This window comes from Cannabis sativa, chromosome X (genome assembly GCF_029168945.1).
Source record: "Cannabis sativa cultivar Pink pepper isolate KNU-18-1 chromosome X, ASM2916894v1, whole genome shotgun sequence".
NCBI lineage: Eukaryota > Viridiplantae > Streptophyta > Magnoliopsida > Rosales > Cannabaceae > Cannabis > Cannabis sativa.
In genome coordinates, this window is record NC_083610.1 from 81,058,704 (window position 1) to 81,075,174 (window position 16,471).

At 35.5% G+C, this 16,471-nt stretch overlaps 1 protein-coding gene across 2 annotated transcripts; it reads left to right on the top strand.

Annotated features, from left to right (window-relative positions):
- Nucleotides 1–379: 379 nt before the first annotated feature.
- Nucleotides 380–4,530, top strand: LOC115699918 (uncharacterized). 2 transcript variants are annotated; one of them, XM_030627468.2, is made up of 3 exons: nt 383–754; nt 977–1,084; nt 1,231–4,530. In XM_030627468.2, the coding sequence occupies exon 3, from the start codon at nt 1,497–1,499 to the stop codon at nt 4,314–4,316; it is 2,820 nt and encodes a 939-aa protein (XP_030483328.1). In that variant the 5' UTR covers nt 383–754; nt 977–1,084; nt 1,231–1,496; the 3' UTR covers nt 4,317–4,530. The 2 variants fall into 2 exon arrangements, with proteins under 2 accessions (XP_060963074.1, XP_030483328.1); XM_061107091.1 differs by having other exon boundaries at nt 380–1,084.
- The last annotated feature ends 11,941 nt before the right edge of the window (nt 4,531–16,471 follow it).

The window sequence follows — 16,471 nt, forward strand, 5'->3', positions numbered from 1 at the left end:
TAAAATAAAAAATTAAATAAATAATTGAGCCCATGTCCCAATCAATCTAAAAAAAAAAACAAAACAATAACATAAAATTGTTGGCAGCCGAGAAAAAAAAAAAAAAAAAAACAGTACAAAAGTTATTTTGGGAGTGTAACAGTATAAAAGAAAGAAAATGGAAAAACACAGTAAACTGTGTAAATTTTCCATAGGCTATGGGTAAGTCAAAGCAGCCCAAGCCCAAGCCCAAACTTTTTTTTTTTTTTGTCAAAAACAATTTTGCATCATCAAATTTTAAAGTATAGAAGAAAATGGCAAGAAAATAAAGAACCATATATTAATTTGTCTTCTGCTCTAATTTTTTTTATTTTAATTAATGGTTTTATTTGAATTGAATTTACAAAAGAAGCGGGGCTCTGTGTGGGGGCCTTTGAGGGAAAAAAGGGAGAATTTTGGGACTAAAAGGAAAAGAAAGAAGAGTAGAGAAAAGAAGAAGGGGTGGTGGTGTGTGTGTAATAATGGTGTGAAGTGAGAGAAAACAGAAGCATTTAATGCAGACATGTTTGTATTGACTGCCATAGTAAATGCTGAAGGATTTGCCTTTATTATACCCCTATATCATTACTACTTCTTCTACTACTATTAGCTCAGCCTCAGCCTCAGAGAGAGAGAGAGAGAAACAACATAGGCAAAAAAAGAGTGGTTGGTGGTGTATACTCAACTCATATTATAGTATAGTGGTTGGAGCTGATTTTTTGCTGTTTCCTCTCTCGTGAGTTTTTATATATTTATATCCCTATGATTTTGTTCTTCCCTGTAGTTTTCTGAACTGTTAATGGTAGCTTTTTGTTTTTTGTCTTTGGGTAAAATGCAAATGCTGAGTACATGATATATTCCTGTTTTGGGGGAATTATTTTAGTTATGTTGTCTTTGGAAGTATATTTTTGGTGGGGTTGAAACATGGGTTTTGTTTATTTTAATGAATTTTCAAAAGGGTTGTTGTTGTTGTTGTTAAATTCGAATTGAAGCCACAATCATAATGGAGATTGGAGAATGCTAAAGTTGGGATTTTTCTTCTCTGTCTGTTTGATCACATTTAAAGGTTCGTGCTTTCCTTTGCTTTGCCTATGTTCTTTAATTTTTCCTTTTCCTTTTTCTCTCCCCACTTATCTTTAAGACCGAGACTCTTGATCCCACAAAAGTTTTAATGGAAGAATCTTGTTTCTCTCTTTCTCTTTTTTTTTTTAGGTAGTAAAGTAAATGCAGCTCAGCTAAAGTTTTGCTGCGGTGACTAAATCTCTAAAGCTCTCTGGATTCGATTTTCAAATTCAAGTGTTTGAACTTTGAAGTTTGATTGTTAAGAAACTCCTTTTGCTTTCTTTCATTTTCCCTTCTGCTTTACTTGGGAGGAATGTTTTAGCTTCTCCAGTTTGAAATCGTACTTTGCCTTTTGCTATCAGTCAGAACTGGTTGAGATTAAAGAAAGAAAAAAATCAAGTGGGAAATTGGGATTCATGCATCTTTCATTATGGAAGCCTATATCTCACTGTGCTTCTCTAATAATGGAGAAGAAGAAGACAAGGAGGAGAGCCGGTTCTGGTTTGACAGGGGACGCCAAGCGTAAGCCTTCAATTCTCAGGCAATTGCAAGAGAACAAGCTGAGGGAGGCACTTGAGGAAGCATCTGAAGATGGGTCTCTGGTCAAATCCCAAGACATCGTCGATTCGGAGACACCAAATCAAGACAACAGCTTTGGGAGGTCCAGGTCTCTTGCTAGACTCCATGCCCAGAAGGAGTTCCTTCGTGCTACTGCTCTTGCAGCTGACAGAATCTTTTCCTCTCAAGACTCAATTCCTGACCTTCATCATGCCTTTTCCAAATTCCTCACAATGTACCCAAAGTTTCAATCTTCTGAGAAGATTGATTACCTAAGATCAGATGAGTATGGCCATCTTGTCGAATCTTTTGCTAAGGTATGTCTTGATTACTGCGGATTTGGGCTATTTTCTTACCTACAGACTCAACAGTATTGGGAGTCATCAGCTTTTACTTTATCTGAGATAACTGCAAATTTGAGTAACCATGCTCTATATGGTGGTGCTGAGAAAGGTACTGTTGAATATGATGTTAAGAGTAGGATTATGGATTACTTGAATATCCCTGAGAACGAATATGGCCTTGTTTTCACTGTTAGTAGAGGATCAGCCTTTAAATTGCTTGCTGATTCTTACCCTTTTCAGACAAATAAGAATTTGTTAACCATGTTTGATCACGACAGCCAGTCTGTTAATTGGATGGCTCAGAGTGCCAAAGAAAAAGGTGCTAAGGTTCACAGTGCTTGGTTCAAATGGCCTACCCTGAAACTCTGCTCTAGGGAGCTGAGAAAGCAGATAACAAACAAGAGAAGAAGGAAGAAGGATTCTGCTACTGGACTCTTTGTATTCCCTGTCCAGTCTAGAGTGACTGGGGCCAAGTACTCGTACCAGTGGATGGCACTTGCTCAGCAGAACAATTGGCATGTGTTGCTTGATGCTGGATCATTGGGTCCCAAGGACATGGATTCTCTTGGACTGTCTCTCTTTAGGCCAGATTTTATTATAACATCATTTTACAGGGTATTTGGAGCTGACCCAACTGGTTTTGGTTGCCTCTTGATTAAGAAATCTGTAATGGGAAATTTGCAAAGTCAAGGTGGGCGTACTGGGTCTGGAATGGTGAGGATTCTACCAGTTTTTCCTCAGTATCTTAGTGATTCCATGGATGGTCTTGATGCTATAGCTGGAACAGAAAATGATACAGCTGATGGGGATGAAGAGTTGTTGGCTGAAGCACAAGGGGGATCTCATATGCCTGCCTTTTCGGGTGTCTTCACTTCTAACCAGGTCAGGGATGTCTTTGAGACCGACATGGATCAGGATAACAGTTCAGACAGGGATGGGGCTAGTACCATTTTTGAGGAAGCTGATAACATTTCAGTTGGTGAGGTTATGAAGAGTCCGATTTTCAGTGAGGACGAGTCATCCGATAATTCTTTCTGGATTGATTTGGGTCAGAGTCCATTCGGGTCTGATCATTCTGGCCAGCTGATGAAACAGAAATCAGGGGGGTCACCTTTGCCACCATCATGGTTTTCTTCTAGCAGGAGAAAAGTTAAGGGCTTCTCTCCGAAAGCAACAACAAAAATGTTTAAAAGCCCATTGTATGATGACAGGAGAGTAAACCGGCAGCATGAAGATCCTGTTTTGTCCTTCGATGCAGCTGTTTTATCAGTGTCGCAGGAAGTGGACCGTGTTAAGGGGATTCCTGAAGAAGAACAGTTTGTAGAAACTGAGACTGCATCTCGGGTTGGGGAGATTGAAGAAGAATCGAAAGTCGGGCAACACACAACACCCGTTCGTTCTGATGGATTCAGGGTAAAGAACCAGTCTTCTAATCAGCAAAGTAGTCTTGGCGCTTCTTCAACCTCTGGAATTTGCCAAGAATCAAAAGGTGGGAGTGCTATAAGGAGAGAGACAGAGGGTGAGTTCAGATTGTTGGGGAGGAGGGAAACAAATAGATTTTCAGGTGGAAGATTTTTCGGTGTGGAAGAGAACGATCAACACGCAAGCATGGGTAGCAGGATATCTTTTAGTATGGAAGATAACCATAAAGGAATTAATTTAACACACCCTATGGAGCCTGGTGAAGCATCTTTCGCCAACCTTGGTGATTACGAGTCGATGAGCGATGGTGAATATGGTGAAGAGCAAGAATGGGGAAGGAGGGAGCCCGAGATCATCTGTCGCCATCTTGATCACATCAATTTGTTGGGTCTGAACAAGACTACCCTTAGACTTCGGTACCTTATCAATTGGCTTGTAACCTCTTTACTTCAACTCCGGTTACCTGGTTTGGATGAAGGCGCCACAGTGCCTCTTGTGCAAATTTATGGACCTAAGATCAAATACGAAAGGGGTGCATCAGTTGCTTTCAATGTAAGGTACAGCAACGGGAGAGGGCTATTTCACCCGGAAGTTGTACAGAAGTTGGCTGAAAAGGACAATATATCTCTTGGTGTTGGCATTCTTAGCCATGTACGGATTGTAGATGGCCCGAAACAGCACAATGGAGTGTGTGACCTTCAAGATACATCTTTGTGCAAACCAATGGCTAATGGGCGTCAAGATGGGAAAGGTATGTTCTTCCGAGTTGAGGTTGTTACTGCATCACTAGGATTTTTGACCAACTTTGAAGATGTTTATAAGATGTGGGCTTTTGTTGCTAAGTTTCTTAATCCTTGTTTTGTTGAACTGGATGGATTATCTGATGTCCCAGAAGCAGATTCAGAAACATAAGAGAGTGGAAAATTTATACTGATATGTTTTTCTTATCTCATATCTTTAGATTTGTCTATTCTTGATCCTTTCTTTCTATCTATCTTTGGATGTATTTTTTGTACTAAGGATGTAGAGTTTGACTAAATAGTAAAGCTATAAATATATCATTTTCAGACACTTTTTATTGTAAATTAATTACTTTCCTATTGTTTGATTACTTAATTAGTTAAAATTCTCCTTATTGTACTTGATACTTATATATCAGATATATTTTACGTTCATTCTAATACCAACTCACCTTAAAATTGAATGGAGAAAAGATTACAATTAGGAGTCTTAGAGACATTTTTGCAAACAAGAATGAGCATGAAAGGAGAGAAAAATGAGCATGTAAGAGAGAAAGATATTGAGACAAAAAGAATTCTCTTATTGATTAATAAAGGGAAACTATTACACACTTATATGCATTGTTATAAGCTAGCAGATTTATGGACAACCTCAAAAGCAGGAGATATACTGCCAGAACTCTAGCAGATTTATCTCTTGGTAACTGTTGGAATAAAGAAGCGGTGTTACAGATCTTTGGAGAAGTTTAGGACAATCGCATTGTAGGGATCTCGAGATTACCTGCTCCTCACGAAGACATGCTTGTTTGGAAGCATAAACATGATGGAATATGGTTGTGGCAATCAAATTTACGCTCCGAAATTCAGATCCTAGTGTGGAGATTCCTCACTGATCCCTTCCCAACAAAGGAAAGGCTGCACTTTCTAGAAGATAAGGTTTGCTTGTTAGACTATATATATAGTGTATGTAATATAGCATATACAATGATATGAAATGCGGAAAATAAACTTTAATCATATCAATAATATATGCAATGAAAGGATCGATGTACCTCCAGCCATTGATCTTTGAGCTTCAATCCCTGCGATAGCTTCGGTATTGGAGTTCGGGCTTCCTCGCTCTCTCAACTCTCTTTAGATGGAATTTGCTGAATGAATTCAGAATGAGTGAGGAGCTCGGGGACCGAGACCCTATATTTATAGGTGAGATACTCCATCAGTATCTGTGCCACATTAATTGTCAGAATATTTTGACAATTAATTCAGGAAATCAAATCAGGTAATGAATATAGAAATCTGACCATATATAGAATATTACATAATTGATTTTGTCCAGATTTAATGAATATAAAATATTCATTTATCAGAAAATCAATTATTTATTTATTTCCTTAAATAGAAAATCATTTCCTTAATTAGAAAATAATTTCCATAAATAAAAATATTCTAATATTCTCCCACTTGGTCAGCATTTAAACTAAAGTATTCAAACCCAACGTTCCTCATTATATAATAAACATACGAATCATAGCGACATGTCCTCATTATGAATCGAGTATTATCTTCCATGTATTACAATACATTTATTATATAACAATGTACTTTATGTGGCAATGTACTTAAGTGAATAAACCCTAAACCTTATGTTTATTCAGGTCCTCTGAAATTTTTCTCAAATGTAAAATTAAGATGCGCATAAATATGAGAAAAATCAAAATAAGAGTTTCATTAATAATAACTTTATTTGTACAAATTACATAAGGGAACCAAGTCCCATGTTCTCTACATGATCCTTGAATTTATGAGGTGGCAAGCCTTTTGTCATAGGATCGGCAATCATCAATTCAGTGCTAATGTGTTGAATGACCACTTTATTTTCCTTAACACGTTCTCTAATAGCTAAGTACTTAATGTCGATGTGCTTGCTTCGACTTCCACTTTTGTTGTTCTTAGCCATGAAAACAACAGCTGAATTGTCACAGAACATCTTTAGCGGCCTTGCAATGGAATCAACCACTCTAAGACCTGAAATGAAACTCTTTAGCCATACACCATGTGATGTAGCCTCAAAACAAGAAACGAACTCAGCCTCCATAGTAGAAGTAGCAAATAAAGTTTGTTTGTTACTCCTCCAGACACAAACTCCACCAAGAAACATAAACACGTAACCGGATGTAGATTTACGTGAATCGGTGCAACCAAATAAATCCGAGTCCGAGTAGCCAACTACTTCTAGATTGTCGATTCGTTTGAACATCGCTTGTAATCCTTAGTACCTCGAAGATACCTCATTACTTTCTTTGCGGCTTTCCAAAGTGGTCTATCCCCGGTTACTCGAAATCTTCCTAACATTCCGACAGAATAAGCAATGTCGGGTCTTGTGCACACCTGAGCATACATTAGGCTTCCGACAGCAGAAGCATAAGGAATGTTCTTCATTTGTTCTCTTTCAAAATCATTCTTTGGGCACTGGCTCAAATTTAATTTATCACCCTTCATAATTGGTGCAACGCTCGGTGAACAATCTTTCATATGAAATCTTTCTAAAACTCTGTTGATGTAGGCTTCTTGAGATAAACATAAGATACCTCGGTATCTATCTCTATGAATCTTAATGCCTATGACATAGGATGCTTCACCCATGTCTTTCATCTCAAAGTTCTTTGAAAGAAATTGTTTCACTTCACGTAGCAACCCTTTATCATTGGATGCAAGAAGAATATCGTCCACATATAAAACAAGAAAACAGATCTTACTCCCACTTTCCTTCAGGTATATGCATTGATCCATGACATTCTCTTCAAATCCAAAGGAAGAGATGACATCATGAAATTTTAAATACCATTGACGGGATGCTTGTTTTAATCCATAGATGGACTTCGAGCTTGCATACCAAATCCCGACCTTCACTAGAGGTGAATCCTTCGGTTGTTTCATGTATACCTCCTCCTCTAGATCACCATTCGGAAAAGCGAGTTTTTACATCCATCTGCTCCATTTCTAAATCAAAATGAGCAACTAATGCCAAGATGACTCGAGGGAATCTTTCTTTGATACAGAGAAAAAGTCTCCGTATAGTCAATTCCTTCCTCTTGAGTGAATCCTTTAGCAACAAGTCTCGCTTTGTACCTCTCGGTGTTGCCTAATGAGTCTTTCTTAGTTTTATAGACCCATTTACGGCCTAATGGCTCTCGCCCCATTAGGCAACTTTACAAGTTCCCAGACTCTGTTGCACCTCATAGAATTCATTTCATCATCCATAGCATTGTACCACAATTTTGATTCTTTACTGTTCATAGCTTGTAAAAACGTTTCTGGATCATTTCCAATTCCAATATCAGATTCTAATAAATACACAACATAGTCTTTATAAATCCTTGGTTTGATAGGTCTAGTAGATCTTCTTAAGACTTCACCAACAGGCTCTTGTGGAGCAAAGAAGGAGTTCGGCGGGTTGTTCAACGGTTGCGGGCAACTCTTGAACATTTTGATCTACCGGATTATCATTACCAACTTGTGGATCTTCAAAGGATCGGTAATGGTTGTTCAACATTCGTTTGAACGACAGGAGTGTTAACCATTATCAATCTTGCTTTTGAAGTGGAAGGTTCTGAAGGATCTTTCTCGGGACCTAAGTCCTTTGATTGATCACTCCCAGATCAAGGCATTCTCAAGAAATTTTGCATTCCTTGATTCCACAATTCTTGTGCTATGAGATGGACAATAAAACTTGTAACCTTTAGACTTTTCAGCGTACCCTATAAAGAATCCGCTTATGGTCCTTGGGTCCAATTTCTTCTCTTGTGGATTATATATTCTGACTTCAGATGGACATCCCCAAATGCGTACATGATTCAAACTTGGTTTCCAACTTTTCCATAATTCAAAAGGAGTTTTTGAGACTGCCTTTGTTGGAACTCGGTTTAATATGTACACGGATGTCTTTAATGCTTCAGTCCACAAGGATTTAGGAAGATTAGAGTTGCTACTAAGCATACTCCGCACCATGTCCATTAATGTTCGGTTTCTTCTTTACGCAACACCATTTTGCTCGGGTGTACGGCAAGGTGTAATGGGCAACAATCCCATTTTCTTCAAGAAACTTCGCAAATGCACCAGTGCTTGTCCATCTTCTCGTGTATCTACCATAATACTCACCTCCTCTATCCGATCTCACTATCTTAATTTGCTTGTTGCATTGTTTCTCTACTTCACTTTAAATATCTTAAAGACATCTAATGCTTCACTTTTATTATGAAGTAAGTAGATATACATGTAGCGTGAGTAATCATCTATGAATGAGATGAAGTATTTCGACCATGTGACTCCATATCCGGACTACATATATCGGTATGTATGATTTCTAATATTTCGTAACTCCTATGGACACCGGTTTTGACACACTTGGAGGTTTGCTTTCCCTTAATGCAATCCACACAAGTATCAAAGTCGATAAAATCTAAGGTATTGAGTACCCCATCGTTTACCAACCTGTTAATTCTATCAATGGAGATATTTCCCAATCTCCGTGCCACAATGTACGAATCCTCTTTCATAACACATCTTTTAGTGCCGGCGCGAACATGCATAACATTATTAGTGGTATTATTTTGTAAATTAAGGCAGTAAAGACCATCGTACAAAATACCATTTCCAACACATTCAGCATTTATAATATAAATTAAAATATTTGTACGAAAATGTAAAGGAAAAACCAAAGGGTATAAGTCTTGAAATCGAAATCAAGTTTCTAGAGAAACTTGGTACATAAAAGGTCTTTTCTAACTTTAAAACAAAACCATTACTTAAAACTAAATTGCATGTTCCAATAGCTTCCACATGTGAGCCCATCTTGTTTCCGCATAAGATGCTTTGCTCACTTGCCACCGGCTTCCTTAGATTTTGAATATCCCGCAAGGAATTTGTTATGTGAATTGTTGAACCTAATCAATCCACCATGTGTTAAGATTAACATTAGCCATATTAGATTAATAACATACTAAGGAAATTGGATTACCTTTGTCATCCATCCATTTCTTGAACCGGCCGCACTCCCTTTTCGCATGTCCCTTTTGTTTACAAAAGAAACATTTGATGGAATCTTTCTTTATGGCAGCCTTGGGAGCCATGGGCTTTTTCCCTTTGTTCTTCTTGAATGGCTTGCGTTTCTTAGGTTGAGTGGTCAGGTGAACAATTTCTCCTTGCTCCTGTAGGAGCCTGGCTTCCTCTTGAACACACATGGTCATCAATTCATTGATAGTCCATTTTTCTTTATGTGTGTTGTAGGAAATTTTGAAAGGCCCATACTGTGGAGGAAGATTGTGAAGGATGTAATGAACCAGAAGGTATCGTGAATGATAACGTCGAGTTTCTTCAAATGAGCAAGTGATGTCCCTCATTTTAGAAATGTGTTCTCGAACTCCTTTAACACCGTGAGTTTTGTGGACGAGAACTCTTGGATGAGGTTGATGAACAAGGATTTATCTGAAGTGTCAAACTGCTCATCCATAACTTTGATAAAGTCTTTCACCTTCTCAGGTGGCTCCACCGATCCACGCATTCCCATAGGAATTCTGGACATAATGAACATGATGCAAAGACGATTAGATTGCTCCCACTTTTCACGTAGTGCAATCTCAGCAGCAGTGCTAGTATCAGTGATAGCAGCTGGTTCATCTTTTCTTATTGCATAATCCATGTCAGTGCAAGCTAGGTGGAGAAGAACTCGTTCCTTCCAGATTTTGAAGTTGTCACTCCTAAGCTCAGGGATTTCACTAGTGATTTCAGCATATTTAGAGGTGGATGAAATAGCTGCAAGAGTAGGATTACAAAAAATTTAGATGTTAAAAGAATTGAGGCTTTAATGAATTCATGTTTTACCAATGTAGAAACATGATGAAGATGAAAATTTTATTAAATCTAAAATTGCCTGTGGGCTAAATTTTAAATCTAATAAAATTGGATGAACTTTATGATAGATTTAATGAAGTATTTAATTTAGAAATAATGGAGGAATGAAATCTATCTTTAATTAAAATTTGTGATAACACTATTAAATCAAATCCTCATAACTCCCTGTGGGGTAAATTAAGAGAATTTAACTTAATATATTATCCTAATTAATTATAAAAAATATAATAAAATCCCTGTGGGGTAAAATTATTATATCCAAATAATTAATTACAAGTTTTGTCCATTAAGGTGAATTTTAATTAATATATAATTTTATATAATTAAAGATGCTGTGGCTACTCCCTAATTATAAAAAATTATATTTTCACTTTAGACATTAGGTATTGGGCTCTACCTAAAAGTAATTTCGTTATTAACATAATAGACAATCACTGAGATTAGTGCTCCTAGTGTGGTCGTCCGAAGATCATTAAAAACCGTTCTAGATATGAGCATTTGTCCTAGGTTCATGTTTTCTTATGTCAAACCACAAAACTACTTACGTTTTATTCATATTTTATTCATTTTATAAAGTTTTATGAATATTTTATGAATAATTTTATGAAGTTTTATGAAACTTAATTGCTAAATAAAATATTCAACCTATCTTAATGTTTGAATATTTCTAAATATATCTAGCACTATAAAAGGAATTTATGAATAGCATTTAAATCATACAAATCTAAATTAATTGCATTAAACATAAATTTGTCAATTAAATACAAAATGATACAATTAATGTATGATCATTAATTAAATGCAAATTCCTTAATATGAAATTAATGGCAGATTTTTCAAAATTAATTTAGACAATAAATTGCAGAAATTTGGTAATATATAATTAAATGCACAAATTAGCACAATTTTTACATGCCTAAATAAATCATGTAATAAATTACCAAATTTAAACAAATTTCCATTTTCAATTTATACTATATATATGTATTAAACAAAAATGGAAAATTAACTAAATGCAATTTATTGACTAAATTAACACTGAAATGGGAAAATAATTAATATTCCAAATAAATAAAAATTTATAAAAAAATTTGGAATTTTTCCCTTTTTTTTTTTTTTTTTTTTTTTTGAAAAATCCATATCGCCAAACGACATGTCGTTTTTGCAAAGAGCAAAACGACACGTCGTTTTTCAAAAATTTGAAGGGCTGAAAATGAAGAAGAAAACGACACGTCGTTTTCCCTAACAGAAAAACGACACGTCGTTTTACTCAATGCAGGGCTGAGGCATAAACTATAAACGACATGTCGTTTTCCACAATGTGAAAAACGACATGTCGTTTTTCAACAACGACAGCTAAAACTGAAGGCTTTCAAACGACACGTCGTTTTTTACAAACGACACGTCGTTTTTTACAAACGACACGTCGTTTTGGGCAAACGACACGTCGTTTTTTGGCAAACGACATGTCGTTTGCGTCGTCTTCTTCAGCCAAACGGGTCGATTTTGACCCGTTTTTTCGCACGCGGTCCGTCGAACCCGACCCAAACCCGATCGGAAATTGCGTTTCCGACGACCAAATTGCGTGTTTTCAAATCTAAAATGTTCTAAATCAAATAATAAAGAGATCCACATAGATTTTATGCACGAAAACACGAAAAAAATATATACTTTAATATCACGAAACTAATCGGGTCCGAAAAAGTTTTAACTGAAAATTTTTTCCATCTTTAAGTTTTTCAATGGATTTTCAATGCTTAGATCGATCTATAATACTATACGAATGTAGTAATGTATATAGAATTCAAAATAAACACCGAAAAATGAAAAAAGGAAAAAACAAAACCATGGACCGATCGTGATTATATATACGCATGTATATATATATATGCATGTATATATCACATAATAAAAAATGAATATTATGATTATTATTATGTGACAAAACATATATATAATATAGGATATATATAAACATATATACACGTGAAAAATGAAAATATATATATACAGTATATAAATGTATATAATATATATAAGAATAAAGATATATATATATACGTATGAAAAATATATATATATTTGGAATTATATGAATATGAGTATATATATATATACACCACGAAATGAACCAAATAAATATATATATATGAACAGTATATGTATGTATATATATATATGAAACTCAAATAAAATCAAGGCAGAGATAAATCCGCTCTGATACCAACTGTTAGACTATATATATAGTGTATGTAATATAGCATATACAATGATATGAAATGCGGAAAATAAACTTTAATCATATCAATAATATATGCAATGAAAGGATCGATGTACCTCCAGCCATTGATCTTTGAGCTTCAATCCCTGCGATAGCTTCGGTATTGGAGTTCGGGCTTCCTCGCTCTCTCAACTCTCTTTAGATGGAATTTGCTGAATGAATTCAGAATGAGTGAGGAGCTCGGGGACCGAGACCCTATATTTATAGGTGAGATACTCCATCAGTATCTGTGCCACATTAATTGTCAGAATATTTTGACAATTAATTCAGGAAATCAAATCAGGTAATGAATATAGAAATCTGACCATATATAGAATATTACATAATTGATTTTGTCCAGATTTAATGAATATAAAATATTCATTTATCAGAAAATCAATTATTTATTTATTTCCTTAAATAGAAAATCATTTCCTTAATTAGAAAATAATTTCCATAAATAAAAATATTCTAATATTGCTCACTATGTGTTTCTGCAGTTGAAAGCAGCCTACATTTCTTTCGAGATTGTAATTTTGCTAAAGCTTTGTGGTTCTCAAGTCTTTTCCCTGTAAAGATTGGGAACATCCTTGAGGACAATATGATTCACCTTATGGAAAATGTTGTCTTGGTGTTCACTAATTTTAATAGGAAGAAGATTTTTACCTATGTTATTTTAGATCAAATTTGATCTCAAAGAAATGACCTCTGTTTTGAAAAGTATCCCTATTAATCTCGACATGGCTCGAACTAAAGTAAGTAGCCTATTTTTAGTAATAACTGTGTGGATACAAGTGCCTTCAATCCTGGAGCGCTTAACAAATTTTCAGAGATGGAAGTGGATCTTGAGGCCACAGTTGTTGGTTGATCATGTTCTACGCACAGATGCTTCCTGGCACAAAGGCACAGTTGGTTTGGTTGTTGTCTTGATTAATCGAACAAATGGGACTTGGGCTTTCAATTATTTATTCCGCAGTGGAACCAGAATTATGTGCGATCCATTTAGCTCTTTCTTGGGCCATTGAGAACAATTGGAAGGAAATTCATAACCTCCCGGATTGTTGGCAGGTAATTCATCCTTTACCTAAACTTTAGTGCCCCCGGATTGGAAGACCCTTAGTTTGTCTATATTTATCTTAGACTTAGTTAGCCAATTTAGAGTTTGTAAGTTCTTCTTTATTAAGCTCTTTTGCGGATAGATTAGCTAAAAGTGTTAGAGTTGCTAACCAACAAGCTGGCTCGTTTCAAGGGGAGAGAATTCCCCTTATAATTCTCAACTATCTTTCGTAATCAATGAACTCAGGTTCTTTCAAAAAGAAAAAAAAAAAAAGCTAACCAACTAACAGAGTGTTAGCATCAATAGCTAAGAGCTATCAATACTAATTGAAAGAGTAACTAACATGATAGTTAGCACTAACTAACTATTAGGGTTTATGTCCTGAAAAACCTATAAATGATTAAATAAAAAAATTAAACATTTGATGTATGTATGAATGTTAAATTGTTAATATTTATTATTGCATAATTTATATTAAATATTAGAACATTCTTTATTCATATATGAGAATGTGGCTTGTAGTTGTACAGAGAACTAATACCACTTAGTTTTAAATAAAACAGTCAGCAACATATTAAAGTTATAAAATCTTTAATCAATGGTTGCTAGTACGATTCACCGATGCTCGTTCTTCGGTGCAAGTAATCTTAGTTTAGATTACGAATGTAGTCAGACATCAAAGTGAAGGTGTTGTATATAATAGAGATTATATATGACAAGGACTGATATGAATAAAGTTGTCTTTATTAACATGTCATTATCATAAAGACCTAATTCATATCATAACGATGATCAATAGTAGATCGACCTAAATCTTGAGTTATCATGAACTTATATTCATGTTATTATTTTCTTTGATTCACTTGTTAAAGTTTCTCAGAGAAGATGATTCTTACAACTTCTGTTTTGAGAATCTAATAACATGGATGGCTGGGAACATGATGTACAATTATGGAATCACGACTTTCCTAAAAGATCGAATGTTGGTTCCCTTTAAGTATTAATTCTAAAACTGGAATGTTGTGCACAAATTTAACTGGGATCTTGAATTATACTTCTACTAGTGAATTAATGGAACTAAAGGATAAAGAAGTAATTAGAAAGGTAAAACAGTATTTTGACCAAAACTAATTACGAACCAACACATGGAGGGTTAATCACTGTAATTGATTATATCAGTGGATACTACAGTTAAACTCAGTAAATATAATTCTATAATTACTAAGAGTGCAATTTCATATTTATAGTGGAGAAATTATGGAATTAATAAACAATAGATTATTTAGTTGATGAGACTCAATAAATAATATAGTTTATTGGAGTTTCGAATTATAGGTCCATGGTTCCTGAATTGCCACTTAGAAATATTATCAAGGGTAAGGATAAAAAGTTGTATAAAGATGTTCGAAAAGAAAATCTACTTTGATTTGGCAAAATAGTAATTATTTATTTTTGTAATAAATAAATATTTTTTTCAAATTAATTAAATAAGAAAAAAGATAAAAATTATTAAGACAAAATTTGTCGAGACAAGATTTGTCAGGACAAGAGACACCAACCTTGTCCTAAACAACAAGGTAGGCGCGTAGCTTATGCCCTGTCCCTATAGGATTTGTTTTTTTTTTTTTTTGGGTTAATTAATTATTCAATTAATTCAATTAGGTAAATATCTAATTTAAAAAGTGGTTAAAGATATTTCAATGTTGTTGAGATATTCTCTCAAGTGATTGAGAGATTCTCTCATAAATATCAGTATCCGAATTTGGTTATAAATATATATTTATTTAAATAATTAAATAATGATTTAATTAAAGGAATTTAACTACTATAAATAGAAGCCTGATTTGGGAAATCATATGATCACTTACACTGCTAATTTCGAAATCTATAGAGAGAAAAAGCAAATTAATTTTTCTCTCAGTTGTTCTTGCTCATGTGTTGAGAACTCAACAAGAATAATGTTATACACTTTATCCTAATAGTCGACACTATTCCTTGTGTGTAGTAGATTGATTTGGAAGACACTGGTGTGAGTCTAAATTGCAAATTCCTCATCAACTGGATTAAGAGTGTTGACCGAGGTTTTCGGCAACCAATAAAATATGAGTATAATAATGAGCTGTACGAAAGCGAGATGAAGACTTTTTACGTGGTTGGGGCGTTAATGAGCCTTAGTCCACGAGCCACTGATATTTATGGATGTCTTTAATACAGATCTTACACTTGGGAGAATGTTTCTCTCTTTTATACAAGGAATGTTCTTGGTGAGTTTTTTCTCTGTTTGCTCTTAAGCAGCCAAGACTTTTCCGACCCCATTAAATGAGCTTTGAGGGGGTATTTATAGTGTTGTAGTGGGGCAATCCCTAGAATTGTACTTACACATGTGTCTGTAAGTATCCATAAAGTTGGGCATTTCCGATGAATATACCATGGGTGATGCATGGTCAAATCCTTAGGTGCTGTAGGGTTTTTATGAAGAATGTCCTTTTTGTCTTATGATTGACGTGACTCTTCGCAGAGTAGCCGTCGCTAGACTTAAATGATCATTACTGTAGCGCTGCTGTTTGGGGGATGTGCTGTCAGACTTTATTGCGTGTACAGTCCCAACACGCTTCCTCCCATGCGGCATTAAATGCGACTTGATGTCTCGGGAGAGACCTGACACATCCCGGAGTGCCTTTGAGTTATGCTCGCTTCCGGGAGTACCTTGTACTCCGGGTGTATCTTCCGGGACCCATGCGAATAACGCTTCCTGGTGCCATTTAAAGACTTAGCAGTTCTTCTCAAGTAGTTTGATCCACGTGTCCCTTCCTGACTGGTCCACGTATATTGGGCGATTTTAGGAGCAACATTTACCCCCCAAGCCTTGTTTACTTAGTAAAAATAAACCAAGGCTTGTCCAAGTGTCTCCAGTTGGCTCCTCGTTTCCCCAGCTCGAGTCTCGAGCGCGTGGGAGGCACATTAAATGACGTTATTTAATGCGACAATTCGTTTGTTCGTAGGAATGTTTCCAGCCGCCTCCTCGGTCTTACGATACGACGTGGGGCGCGTGAAGGTGTGCCTAATAATGGCATTAAATGCAGTGATTCACTTTTGCAGA